The sequence below is a fragment of the Eublepharis macularius genome, chromosome 3 (assembly GCF_028583425.1).
Source record: "Eublepharis macularius isolate TG4126 chromosome 3, MPM_Emac_v1.0, whole genome shotgun sequence".
Taxonomy (NCBI): Eukaryota; Metazoa; Chordata; class Lepidosauria; order Squamata; family Eublepharidae; genus Eublepharis; species Eublepharis macularius.
In genome coordinates this window covers 83,052,874-83,067,064 of record NC_072792.1, presented here as the reverse complement: position 1 = coordinate 83,067,064, position 14,191 = coordinate 83,052,874, and the positions used below count along the sequence as shown (strand labels likewise).

General features: G+C 42.8%; 1 protein-coding gene across 1 annotated transcript in view; it reads left to right on the top strand.

Annotated features, from left to right (window-relative positions):
• LOC129326556 (cilia- and flagella-associated protein 47-like) overlaps positions 1–14,191 on the top strand; it is a 286,389-nt gene that overhangs the window by 17,570 nt on the left and 254,628 nt on the right. Inside the window, exons 4-5 of the mRNA XM_054974773.1 lie at positions 2,346–2,519; positions 13,682–13,793. Coding sequence (XP_054830748.1) covers positions 2,346–2,519; positions 13,682–13,793 — 286 coding nt within the window. The remainder of the gene's footprint in view (positions 1–2,345; positions 2,520–13,681; positions 13,794–14,191) is intronic.

The following is a 14,191-nucleotide window of genomic DNA, read 5'->3' as shown; positions in this document are numbered from 1 at the left end:
TTATACCTTTCCCATTGAGATCCAAAGTGGATTACACAGTGTAAGTCAATACAATCAACCGAATGAGACATCTAATAAGCAATGCAATATTATTTGGATTGCTGAAATGTGAAACTAAGCAGAAATCTGAAACAACCATATCTGTACATGAATTTTTAATAGCTTGATGCACCTTACCATATACAATGTATTTCATTTTTATCTCCAGCCACTCACTACCAAATTATGTGTAACAACTATAATTAATTCCAGATGAGATATTTATGTGGTGAAGTGTTGCGTGGCAAAGAAATTGCTGGGTAAAAGGAACTGTGAATGTCTCTTGTATTCAAAATAAAGAGTCAGATCACTGTATTACATGACAATGTATTTATACTTGTGGTAGTTAAATGCTCTGATCTGGATGGCCCACGCTAGTTTGACTTTGTCAGATCTTGGAAGCTAAGCAGGGTTGGCCCTGGTTAGTACTAGGATGAGAGACCACCAAGGGAGTCCAGTGTTGCAACACAGAGGCAGGCAATGGCAAGCCACCTCTGAACGTTTCTACCCCCAGCAGGGATTTTCGTAAATTGGCTATGACTTGACAGCAGTTTACACAAACACAATTGCTAAATGCCCATATAGTCAATAAGAGTATGTTTACTGTCCAAATCACTTTATTATTGCTTCTGTTTATTTCTGTAGCTTCCTTGGAGAGCTTCTAAATTTGACAGTCAGGATGTGAATATTGAGATATATTTCACTTTTATCCCATCACTCCTCCAATGAGTTGAACTCCCTTTCTCCTTTATTTATTTATTTGGAATATTTATTAACTTGCCTTTCAACCAGACAAGTAGAATCCCAGACAGGGAACAACAATACAATTCAAAATGGGGAGAAAACAACAGTAACAAAAACCATCAGCTCAGTGACAGTAATAACCACTAATATGCCCCTTTAAACAAACTGCTGCCCTACAAAACCAACAATCTCCTGCCCATGTAACTTGTCATCACTAGATAATAAAGGACTTCTTTAAAGACATGTCTTGCAGCACCTATGAATTTCCATCAGGATTAACATGTCCCTCAGTTCCTCTGGAAGGCTGTTCCAGAGGGCCAAGGCAGCCACTGAAAAAGCCCGTGATTGGGCAGCAGCAGATTGCATTGGAGGGGCCAGAGTACTTGTTGATGAGCCAAGTAGAGGCTCATACCAGGATTCTTGCAGCATAATTCTAAACAGTTACACCTGTCTAAATGGATTGAAGCCAGTGGGCTTCGGTGTAAATCTTTTTAGGATTGTTCCTGCGTTCCCATTATGTTCTTCCTATGTCCCTCCTATGTTCTCAAACAAGAAAAGGCAGTGGGGGCACACCACATCAATAAGGTCCAGGAAGTGAAAAAGAAACAAAGTGCAATGGGAGAATTGTTTAATTAATAGTTGTAGGTAGGGATGTGCATGGGTTTCCTGCTGCAGGTTTCGGGTATTTAAACTCCATTGGTATGCTCTGTAAAGATTCGGAGCACACTGAAATGAAAAGGCCGGGGGAAACTTTGTTCCGTCCCCATCCCCCACCCACCAATTTACCTGGCTGGCAGGCAGGCGCCCCCACTATTGCTCCAGCTGACTGGCGGCCACCCATTTGCCTCTGTGGCCCCCCGCCCCAACCAGCCATGCTGCCCACTCCATGCTGCTTGGCCAGCCTGCCTCACCGGGCGTCTGATAGGCTGGCACTGGCCAGGGAAATGGTGCCTGCAGCCGAAACCAAAGCGCTGGGCCACAAAGGGGTATGGGCACAGCAGATGCCACCACATGTGCAAGGCATCGGGAGGGCGGCGTGGCTGGCCTTCTGCAGAGGGGGGCCTGTCCTGCCTCCTCCTTCTCTCTGGTGCTTCCCAGGCGGGTTGCAAGGAACGAGACAGGTGAGGCTGCCAGCCAGCGTGTGGCTCCTTCGAGCAGGAGAGCGAATAGGCGCTCCCAGGTGGGTAGACATGATGGGTTTCTTCTTATGAAATCCTTTCTCCCACATATTTTTTGGCTCTACCATTCCAAAGTGATGCGAATAGCTCCCTGCTGGGGCTTTTGGTTTGGGAAAATGGCACAGAGGAGAAGACAGGAGCCCTTCCTCCCCACTCATGTCATAGTTCCAAGCAGAACTGGGCTCCTGGGGACTTTAAAAATGTCTTTCCCTGTAGCTGCTCTGTGAGTGTAGGAAAAATAAGTCAGATCCAAGGAATCTCAATCGTACTCACCAAAAAAATGTAATATGCGGCCTTCAGCATCTCTCCCAAACTGGTTTCTTGGTCAGATGCAAAAGTGTTTGCATCTGTGTTAATAAATATTTGCTTTTCTCATTATCATAGGGGAAGCTTATTTTACAAAATGAAGCTGATGGTACAGATCATGTCTTTCCCTTGATGGGGATTGCAACAAAACCTTTGGCATTGGATCACATTTTGATAGACTGCCCAGTGAGGCAGATTACACAGAAGATCATAATGGTGCCTAATTTTACCAGGAATGAACTGAGATACAAGGTAAAATAGGGCAGGGGGGCCTTGCATGCAAGTTTGCAAAGGAAAATGTCATAGATTCAAGCATCACTGCATCACAAGACAGGAAGAAATGGTGGTTCTAACAGATGACATGCCTGGAATCAATTTGACCTAACATCATTTGATATTGTCATATTCAGAATGGAAAACATTTCAATGGCATAATTTACCAAATTAAATGAGAGATGCTTAAATTGTTAATGTGTTTTTAACTGGTAAATTAGTGTTTCATAATGCCTCTTTGGCTATGCTGGCATACATCACACATCTTGTCATCTTGTCATCCTGAGCTGTCACTTAGTTTGTATGTTTGTTGTTTGTTTATTAAGGGATCTTAGCTGGGATCCATCTTCTTTCAGCTGTCAGCTCAGATTCTGTTCTCTCCCTCATGTTGGAAAGCTCTCAATGTCTGTTTCAACCAGTCATGCTCAGAATTCTCACATGCCCATTACATTAAACTTGTCAGAGCAATAGTATTTATTTGTCCTTTCAGAGAAATGTTTAGCATTTTGTAAACTGAAATGGAATAGTATTGACCTTTTAACAATCAATTTAGCAAGTTATAAACTGAAATATACAAGTGGAATCCGCAAAGACTTGCAGGAGGCGTCTCACTTCCTCTTCCCCATTATTTCCTCTTTTCTTTCCCTGAAAGCCACCATAACCTTTCCCTTTTTCCTGACTTCTTCTTTCCTTCTCACCTACCACCAACCTACGTTTATCTCTCCCTTCATCTTCAGTTTCCCCATTTCCCCCAGCCTGCCCTGGCTCTGCCCTTCCACAGGAAGAAAGGGGAAATAAACGGGCAGTCTTCCTAACCCAGTCTTGCCCTCCCAAAGGGAAGAGGGAGGGAGGAAGAGGCAGCCTACCTTGGGTTGTGTCATGGGTTCCCCCACATGCCGAGTGACATGAGACCATTGTCTGTCTATACAGGCAAGAAGGAAGCATGCAGCTGGTGAGAGCATGGTCAGGGTCCAATCTGTAGGTCATAAGAGCAAGGCAAAGTCAGGACAAGTGGTGTCTGAATGGTTGCAACTGGGGCAGATTTGGGCCATAGTCCAAAGCAGTCTGAGGTCATAGATGCAAGGCATGGCCAAGACTAGTGGTGGCCAGGTGGTCAACACTGGGGCAGGTCTGAGTTTTAGTCCAAAGCAGTCCAAGGTCGCAGTCCAAGGCAGTCTGAGATTGCAGGAGCTAGGCAGAGTTCAGTGGTGTCAGGGTTGAAGGTGATTTGACTCATTGCTTCCATAACCGGCCTCCCCCCTCTCCGTCTTTTAACGCCAAGGTTACTTCTGATAATGAAGTAATAAAGGTTTCTGTTGAACTACAGTGACCTCTAAGTCCTTGGTGGAATGTCATGGTAGTAGTAGTTCAACAGAAACCTTTCAAAAACAAAATCCAGCGGGAAGCTGCTGAATTGGAATTCATATGTAAATTTGACTCAGTCAAGATGGGATTGAATAGAGACTATGAATGGTTATCTCATTATCAGAAGTAACTGACTTCCTTAACAGAAGCAAACTGATCTCCATATCAGAAGCTACTGTTTGCATCTACTCTGCCCTCCCCTCTCCACCTATATATCTGACCAGTTTCTTCTTGCCCTCCATGCATCTGACGAAGAAAACAGTGATTCTCGAAAGCTTATGCTACAATAAAGTTGGTTAGTCTTAAAGGTGCTACTGGACTCTTTTTGATTTTGCAGTTAGAGAATGTCACTCAAGCTCTCAATTCCTGTACCTAGAAAACCTGCTTTCAAGTGCAGTCCACCGTAGTAGCTTTTAGAGACCAAACAGAATTTTCCCCCTTTAATAGACTTGTGTAGGAGTTAAGAAGAGTTCAGGTTCCAGTCAAATTCTATAGATAAATAGGCTGCCCATTAATGACATTTAACTAGTCTTTCCCTTGGAGCCAGAGCAGGAACATTAGAAGTAGTTTTTTTAAAACACAGATTTACCTGTAGATTGGGGTTCTGGCCAGAGGTAGCTTAATTCCTGAAGAGAAATGCTTGCTAGTGTAGTGCTACCACACACCTAAATAGGGCCTTTTAAAAAGAGATTTGTGTGCCCATCTCCAGGTTTAGATCCACAAAAAGCAAGCTTTTAGAATAGGTGGGTAGGTTTTAATTCTAATTTTTAGCTAGGTGCTTTGGATGGGTTAGTAATTTAACTCTTTAATAATATTAATTACTAGTTAGTGTAGGTTCCAGGAGCAGAAAAATGAGTGACAGTAGACCAGAGAGGGCTTGTGGGGAAAGGCAAGAGATAAGACTAGAGGGGTGGAGGGGAGGAGGAGGGCTGTTTCCCCCCACACCTGCGCAGAGGAGGCCTATCCCAGCAGAGTTGCCATTCACCAGCCTAGCTTCTGGTGACAGCAAAAGGGATCACAAGGCGCTCTTTCCTGTGGCAGCTACAGGAGCACCATGCCCACCACAGGTGCCTCAGGCAGGAGTTGGCACTGGGCAGGTGCCTGCTTCTGAGCCCCCCCTCCATTTATTGAGACCCAGCAATGGGAGGAGAAGCCGCATGAAGAGTCTTTTGGGGTGGGCTTGGGAACGTGAGTTTTCCGTTCCTCTTGCTCAGTCCAGAGATCCGGAGAATGTTGGAGGAACTGGTTGGAGGTCTTACCATCAGTGAGCCTTTCCCAGTTTCCTCTGAGGCCAGCGGCAAAACTTTTAGGGTAAAGCAGGAAGATGGTGGAGGAAGAGGAAGAGATTGTGGAAGTGGTGTTGTGCACATTTCTACCCCTTCTCTCTCAGGGCCAAGCTACACATGACGAATGACACTTGAACAGCAAGTGTATTTCTCCCTGTTCACTTGCCCTCCACTCAATCCACTTGCCGTTCAAGTGTCATTCGTCATGTGTAGCTTGGCCGTGAGTCATCTTTTTCTGCCCAGCCTAGAAATGTGTCTGGGCCACGTGTCTCACAGGAGACATCTCCTGGGGTGCCCGCAGCTGCAGGGCAGTGTGGGCCTTCCTTGTCCACCAACATCTGGGAGCATTTCCAGAAAATGGAGGACCCCCAGTATGCACAGTGTCAGCACTGTAGGGCCAGATCAGTCGAGGGAAAGATGTGAATCATCTTTTAATGACCAGCCTCAGGCACCACATGACAAAGCACCACCAGTTGGTGCTTCTTCAGGAGGAGAGACTGACACCACATAGCTGCCAGCAAGCCAGCAGGGAAGTTCATCCCACAACCACTTCTCGCATGCTCCTCAACAGGTCTTCTGTAGGAAAGGGATGCCAAACATCTCTGCCAGAGATGTTTGGTGCACATGGTAGTAGTGTGCCAGAGAGGGGATCCAGAAAGCATCTAGGCTTATCACTCGGAAGATTGTAAGGATGATCGCCATAGATTGGCTGCCTTTCTCTGTAGTAAAAGATTGGAGGTGGCTGGGGGCATCTTCTTTAGGGGGTCCCTGCAAATTTGGTGGAATTCGGTCAAAAAAAATGGCAGATATAAAGAAGGTTTATATCTTCGTCAGAGAACTGTGATTCTTGAAAGCTTATGCTTCAATAAAGTTGGTTAGTCTTAAAGGTGCTACTGGACTCTTTTTGATTTTGCTATTACAGACTAACATGGCTAACTCCTCTGCATCTATTCTCTAACTGGTCAGTTTCAGACCAATCTGAAGTGAGTCATTTGGTTTCTGACAGGATTGTTCAGAATTTGTGAGTGAGTCTGAGAAGGAGGGTCAGACAGGCTCCCCTCTGGAGTGAGGGAAGAGGAAACTTTTCTATTTAAGAATTCTTTGTATAAGTGTCAGCAGGAGCTGAAGCTCGCTGGACACTGACACCATAGAACTGGGAGTGTTTTGGCAAGAGTGATTGGATAGTAGGTTAGACTCCCTTTCAAGCCAACAGAAGAAGGTTTATATCTTTTTAGGAGAAGAAGGTTAATTAAGTAAAACACCTCTCACTACTAAGAACAAAGAATATGAGTAACTAAGCTATTTTGCCTATTACTCAAAGTGCACTCTGTACTTTCAACATTTACCTCAGCACTTTCATTCCCTGACTATACTTATTCAATCCCTGTCTGTTAAATAAAGTTATTATTTCCTTTTGAATGTTATACAGTCTCCGGTGCCATTTCCAACAAAAAGGAAGAGGGCTTCTGCTTCAAGTTCCTGGGCTGAGCTAAAAAGCCAAAATTATGTCTGACTGTCAGGGCAGGACAAACAGACTTCCAAACCATAAAGATGAACATTCTACTTGGGCTGCTCAGCAAAAGCAGGCAAACTAAATTTTGGCAGGAAAATCTGTCTCACACTGGGGGAGTGAAGGGGGGGCACGGTTCCGTCATAGCTACTGTCAAGGAGTTCCAGACCCCTTGGGCCCAGCCCAGCTAAGGAGAAGGGACACAGGCTGCCTGGCAGGTCCTGTTGCAAATAGCAAACCAGATAAGCTGCCACCAGCTCCCCAGTCTAAGGAGTTAGGGAGCAAAGCTCCAGAGCCTATTAGGGAATTTAGCCAAAGCAAAGTCTACCTTGCAAGGGTAAGCTTGCAGGCAGAGTTCACAGCCAAAGAATAGTTGTTTGGTAGGTGGATCTCAAGCACACATAGGTTGAGTTCAACAAAGGTTTTATAGCCATGAGGCTTCAGAGTCTTAATAACCCACACAAGATAAAAATAGAAAGATTTATTCAAGGTGCAAAGTCATCACACATAAGACCCAAAGTGAGCACAAACAAAAAAAATATCTACAGCAGTATGCTCTACATACCACACTGAATTCTTAGGAGGCAAAGCAAGTTGGTTTCTCAAGCATAACAAGCAAAAATCCCTGGTAAAGGGTTCACAAAATAGCCAAAGCAAAAGATGGAGCTTCAGTCCTTCTCATCAGATAGAGCCAGAAGCAAAGCAAAAGAGCGTGGGCAGAGATCTGAGATAGACGCCCACCACAAGCTTTTCCATGTTGGTTAAAAGCCGGTTTATATTGGTTCAAGCAGGAACCAAAGTGAGGCAGGCCTGACCACACCCATTCCTAGCTTGACTACATCACCTGACAAATGCAAAAAGGGACGTGTGACAAGTCCACAGCTCTTGGCACAGGACCCCAATCTACAGGTGCGAAGTTAATTACCAATTAGCCAGCAAGAACAGCTTATCTTGACTCAAGGACAGAGCAAACATAACTTACTGCTAGCAAAAGCGAAAAGCCTCTCCAAAAGGGGGGAGGGAATTTCTCCAGCCAAGGAAGCCTCCAAACCAGCTCTCAAAAGGGTTTCCCATACTCTTAAACATAACGTTTTTTCTTTACAGCTACCAATTAAGTTTTACTTTACAAGACTTAAAACTAGCATATCTTAAAAACTTTTTTTTAAAATTCACACTTCACGACCCTCTCAGGATACCTAAAAAGTACACCTGGACACCATTAGGTAATTTAAGTTAAACTGAACCAAGCTCCCCTGCAGCTCCCCCCTCCCCCCCGAGAAGAACAACAACCCTGAATCAACAACAGTTGAACACCAAACCAAACTTATGGCAACAGAAAACAGAACTCAGCAAACAACAGCATAAAAAAAACCACCCCAAGCCCCAACAACACCCCAACACCAAGTCCCCCCAAAAAGAACAACCAGCAAACCCAGGTAAATTTAATAAAATTAACTGGATCTATTACCGCAAATAACACAACACCTACAACAGGATAAAGCAACAACAAAAAACCCTGAGAAGAACAAGCAGCAAAATTAACAGAAACCAACTTCAAAGCAAATCTTCCTCCTACACACAAAGGCCCAACCAAAGCATTCCCCACACATCAAAAAAAGTTTTAAAAATGCAAAGTAAAAAATAAAACATTTCCCTTCTCCCCTAACCCTATCTCTCCCAGTCACCAGGCCAATCTCCTGTCCCTAAAGAGAGAAAAAACCCAATGAGTTTACGACCCTCAAACCAAGCAGCAGCAGAAGACCTGCTGCAAGTCTCAGCAGGCAGCAGCAGGAAGGAATCGACTGGGCAGCAGGTTCCAGTCACATTCCATGTTGAGTCCAAAGTAAGCCAGACCCAGGCCAGACTACAGAGTGAGAGTCCACAGCCAGCAGCAGGCAGGGTCTCAGATCTCTCCAGACAGCCAGAGCACACAAAGGTTTTAAAAACAATTGGCCAAAAGAGAGCTCCTGCAAATATTGACCACTCATTCCCCCTTCCCTTCCCCCTCCCTTCTACCTCTGCCTCATTCCCTCCTCCCTTCTTCTCCCTCCCATCTGGTAAAAAAAGGCAAGATGCAGTATTTCTTTGCTGTTCCTTAACAAAGGAACAGCCCAGCCACTATTACCGAAGTTTATCAAATTAACCCAAATTAATTCAGTAAACTTGAGTTTGAGAATACCAAATCTCATTTGGTATTCTCTTTTGCGTTCAGTAATACCAAATTTTATCAAATCAGATTAAATTCTTTATTTTTAAAGGAATATTGAACCCAAATTGCACATTCCTAATTGCTGCTTCATAAATCTTCCATTGGACTCCATAGCATACTCTATCAGTGTGAGTTTTCCCCAGTGTCTTCCCAATGTCTTCTAGAGTAGCTCTGTTTAGGTCACTTAGTTCCATGATAAACCATGGGACTGGATTCAGTTTCAAGGGTTGGAAAGGTCAGAGAGGAACACTGTTGTGAGTAGTTTTGAGGAACTTTATATCTCAAGCTCTTCCCATAGCCTCATTAGAATATGTTGGGAATCCTAAGATCCTCTAGGGCTTCTGAAATCTAGAAGGATCTGTGAGCTTATGTGGGGAAACCAGTTTAATGTGTTTCCCCTATTTGCAGGGTGTCAAGGCCATATTCACTTTTGTCTTCAATAGATAACGTTCAGACCATGGTTCAGGCCAAATCTCCAACCCTGAAACAAGAATTTCCTTTGAAAGTTCAGTGCAAAATATTAAGTCCAAGGTGTGGTAGCTTTCATGTGTGGGGCATGTCACTTTTTGAGAGAGGCCCAGGGTTGTCAGGGAAGCTATAAATTCCTGGGCTGGCCTTGATATGGAGCATTCAGCATGGATGTTGAAGTCCCCCAGAATCATCAGACTAGATATCTCCAATTACGCGTCCGGCAGCACCTTTGCCAACTCAGAAGGGGGGGGGGGTCAGTAAGCAAGCAGAATACCTAATCTATCTTTAGTTTCCAATGGGAAGAGCATACATTCAGTGCCAATGCATACATTTCAATGGCATGGGACAACACATCGAGGAAGTTGTATGTTGTACTGGGCTGAATAGCCTAATGGCAAGTTATATACAGAACATGAAAATTAGTCCCACCAAATAAGCTCTGCTGGTTGGGAATTTGCTTTGTACAATCAGAGAAGAGGATTAGAGGCAAACACACAGGGTGATGGAAGTCTTTATTGAGTGTATCTATATCTTTACTTAGTGACTATTTTTTTTTACAAATTGGGAGGTGTAGAAAGCAAGGAAAATTATCTACTAACCAGGAATTTTCAAAATTCTCAACCGGCATTGCTTGGCTATATTTGGCTACTTTTCACATGGTAAACTAGACCTGCTCTGGAAGTTCTGAGTTTGGAGCTTCCACCAAATTTTTAAAGTTAATTGATAGTAGGACTGTGAGCCATTGGCTGGCAACTAGCAGGAGGGTGAGAGGGGATGGAGGGCATGGGTGTCACTTCTGGTGAATAACCAGCAGTGACATCATATCACTGACATGACACCAATGTGATGCTCTAGGATCTGGACAAAACTTGATGGTATTTGCCAGCTTTCAGACACTCCCCCCTCCCCCAAGTGTCAGTGGGTAATGAAGAAGTAGGCTAGGAGGTCTCCGTAATTCTCAAGCATGCAGGGACCCAAGGGACCATAGTAAGTAGAGAGAGAGAGAGAATCTAAGGCTTTCCCCCACCTCATGCACTTTCCCCCAACCTGAAGCATGCCCAGGAAGCTGCTTTGTGCTCCACTGGGTTACATTTAAGTTGAATCTAGCATGGCTCATAGGGGATCCCTTGGGTCATTTCAGGATGGGAATATGGCATGTGGTTGAGGCCCCCCTCTCCCTACCCTGTAAGACCCATGCACCTGAAAATTAACTTTAGAAAATCAATGGGAGCTCTGAAAACAAAACACCCAGATGATGTCTGGGTTTGCCCTCAATTGTCCTTGAATACTAGTTTTGTTCTTAGCTTCCTTGGCCACCCTTGCAGCCAAGCTACAGTAGAATTGCTTAACCCCTTGTTCTGGTCTACTGCATCTGTATAGCTCTGGGCCAGATTGCTAGTATTCTTGGATTTATAATTCTTGGTTTTCTAGATTTCTTTTCTGAGCCATGTGTGCTTCCTGACTGTCACTTTAGGGGCTCTATGAGGCGTAACACGTATTTTTCTAGAATTCATTTCCTTAGCAGAGCCAGCCATAGACAGAAATCCTGCCTTCTGATGGCTCTGGTTGCTTGGTCATGAAGGAAATAATTATTACTTCATACATTCTAAGCAGAATCCTGACATTTAAAATATATTGTGAAATAGAGCCCTGGGCTGATCATTCTATTCAAATCAATCTACTGTTTGTCTCTCTTCCATCTCTATTTTTGTGCCTTATGTCATGCTGGTTCCATGTAACTGTACACCCTTTCCCTACTTGTCATACTATTAACATGTTTTTCTTCTTAAAATTTCCTCTCATGATCAGTTTCTTAATATTTTTTTTCTGAAACACTTCTCACTATCTGCCTGCTGGCTTCTGACTCCTCTAATTCAACATTGCTCGTTTGGCATTTTTTAGTTTCTCCTTACATCGCTGACTTGTTCATCCAAGTGGCAGTCCACATATTCAGTGGCCTCAACCTGAGGTCTTATGACCATGGTAACACAGTTCATTATCTTCTTCTTCTGCATCACCTGGAGTGCTTCACACAAAGGCATCTTGACAGAAAGTAATCACTTTACTTCCAGTTGCTTTACTCCAGGGACATCCTAAGCAGGCCAACTCAGAATCCTACTTGGGTCTATCTAATGGGACTTAAACCTAGAACAGCGTTCTTAGGATTGCACTGTTAGGCACCTGATGTGGCACACTGGGTTTGCTTTCAGTTTTTATCAGTAGTAATAAATTATTCATCTTTTTAGATGTTATCCATTTAGCAAAAAAATTGCTATGACTCCCCCCCCTCCCCTGCTTTTCCATTAGTCCAAATATGATGTTGATGAAAAATATATATCCTGGGAGAAAATAAATAGACTTGATCAGTATGTATCATTGTTTAGATGGATTTTAAGTTCCAACGTATTAGAAACTTTGCAGCACAATGTGCATAATCAAAATATGCCATAAAGTATTTTTATATTTACTGAAGCAAATGTGTCCCTGTCCCTATGCACAGCTGATGTCTTGCTATTTGTTGGTGATGAGAAGGTTCCCTGCCATCAACAGCTGTTCTTGACTGAGCCTGGGAGAATTTGGCTGCTTTCCTTTTTTCAGTCTGTTGAAAGAGGCAGGCTCCAATTTCTCCTGTCAATGACTGTGTGAAAAACTGAGAAACTGTGAACTGAGCTTCAAATACTTAGTCACCGAAGTTGCCGTTACATATTAATACACAAGGAGACTTAGTAGTTCAGGAGAGTAGTAAGTGAGCATTGTTCCCATTCCTGGGAGATAGTGGTCTCATACTTCGTTCTCTTTCCCCTTCATTTTATGATGCTACTTATTACCACCCCAGCCCTTTGTCCATCAACTGAATCTCATGCTAAGTAAACCTGCTGCCTTACAGTTGTAACAGTGGTGCAAATATGTCTCCTGAAATCTGTGTTGCAGCATGATTGGTTTGATGAAAAAGTGCTTCTTCTGATACCATTTTCTCAATTCAGAACAATGCCATTAGTAGAAGTTGTATATTGAATATACAGAGCATACATAACACATGGCAATATTTTATATTTCATCCTTAGGAAAAGAGAAAATTTAACTGAAAAGGAAGAACAGAGAAAAATCTATATTTAATTTTTTTGCATAGATATATCACCTGCAGTTTCCTATTTAAAAAGCATGAAATACAGTTAGGTCCCCTGTTTGATCTTCCTCCTCCCAAGATAGTCCTCCTGGGCAACCAGGATCTAAAAGATATCAGTTACAAGGCTAAAAGCATTTCAAGATATTTATGAAATGTCTGAAAGAAGAGGACCTCAAGTGGAAGGGTGTTCCACAGCTTTGAATTTACCCCTGAAATGATCAGTTTTGTGTAGAGCCCAGTTCTATATCCCTCAATCACAGAAGCACAATCTAAACTCATGAGGGAAGGACTATCATGTATATGTCAATGTTTTCTGACATATCCTAGATCTAAACAGTTTAAGGCTTTAAAGGCTAGAACCAACTCCTAGAACTTGGCCTGTTTGTTTTCAATATTCTTGAAAGTGTGACTGGTACAAAAATCACTCAGCGAGTTTCCATGGCAGAGTGGGGATTTGAATTGGGGTGTCCCAAACACCAATCGAAGACTCTGTCCGCTATTTATGTATTTAATTGTCCACCTTTCTCACTGAGACTCCAGGCAGATTACACAGTTTTAATCAAACCACTGTGTCATGCTAACTTTCAAACAACCCAAACATGAAGCAATATTAGCCTTTTAGAAGGTTCATCTACAAGTTCATTTTATGTAGGATATGGATTAGTAGGCTTATGGTAAGATGAAGCAACTTGTTTGTGAGCAGACTGAAAAACAGAGCAATCCAGTTCACCTCTTTTCACTGTAAAAAAAGGCTAGTTCTTTTTAAATTACCTGAATGAATAAGGGTTCTGTTTAAAGAAGCATTAGTATATTGAGTAGCTAGCTACTGGGTGTTATACTTAATGCAAGACTTAATGAACTGCACAGAGCAGTGGTCCTGATTTTGCAACCCTTACTTGAAGAATGTTGGTCAGGAATATTTCAAGGAGTTAATGTACCTTAACTTGATTAATAGCACCAAAATTTAACTCTGATGCATTTGAAAGGGCACAGCAGAAAGTATTCCTTTCATTCTATAGTCAATTAGGCACTGCAGGGAAGAGTAAGAGAAATAAAGAAATGTTTGTGCTTCAGCTCAGTTTGGGAGCAACATTTTTAATGTTATCTTCACAATGTTTCTGTATATAAGGTTGTTTGGCTTTTTATTCTGTTTGCTTCATTTTATCATGCTAGGTGTCTTCAGATCTTCTGATAGTAAGCGGTGATCCAACTCTAACTGTTGAACCTGGTGACACAGCTGCTTATACTCTGAATATATCTCCATGGAAACGTGGAAAAATTCAAGGTATGTTTTAATTTTAATTTAGTGCTGCATTATAAGTATGGCATAATTACTTCATGATTCCATGAGGTGCAGCTAAACATTGATGAAATTACCTCACTCTCACCTCTGTTTTACCAAAGCATCAATCAGGAAAGCTTTTCTCCTGTACAAGAGCCTCCCTCAACACTACACATTTAATAATATCTAATTCAAAATGTAACTTGAATTTAGGTTGCTCATAATCTAGTTTTTGGTCACTTCTGCCAATCTAGCTTTGGCCATAAACCAGCAAAGATGTTTACACTCATGATGGGACTATGCTCTTACAGTCAAGATTTCCCATGCTGTTTTGGCCCCAGTAATTTTCACTGCAAAAGAGGCAAGCTGTTATTTAAACTGTACCACAATATAACTGGGCA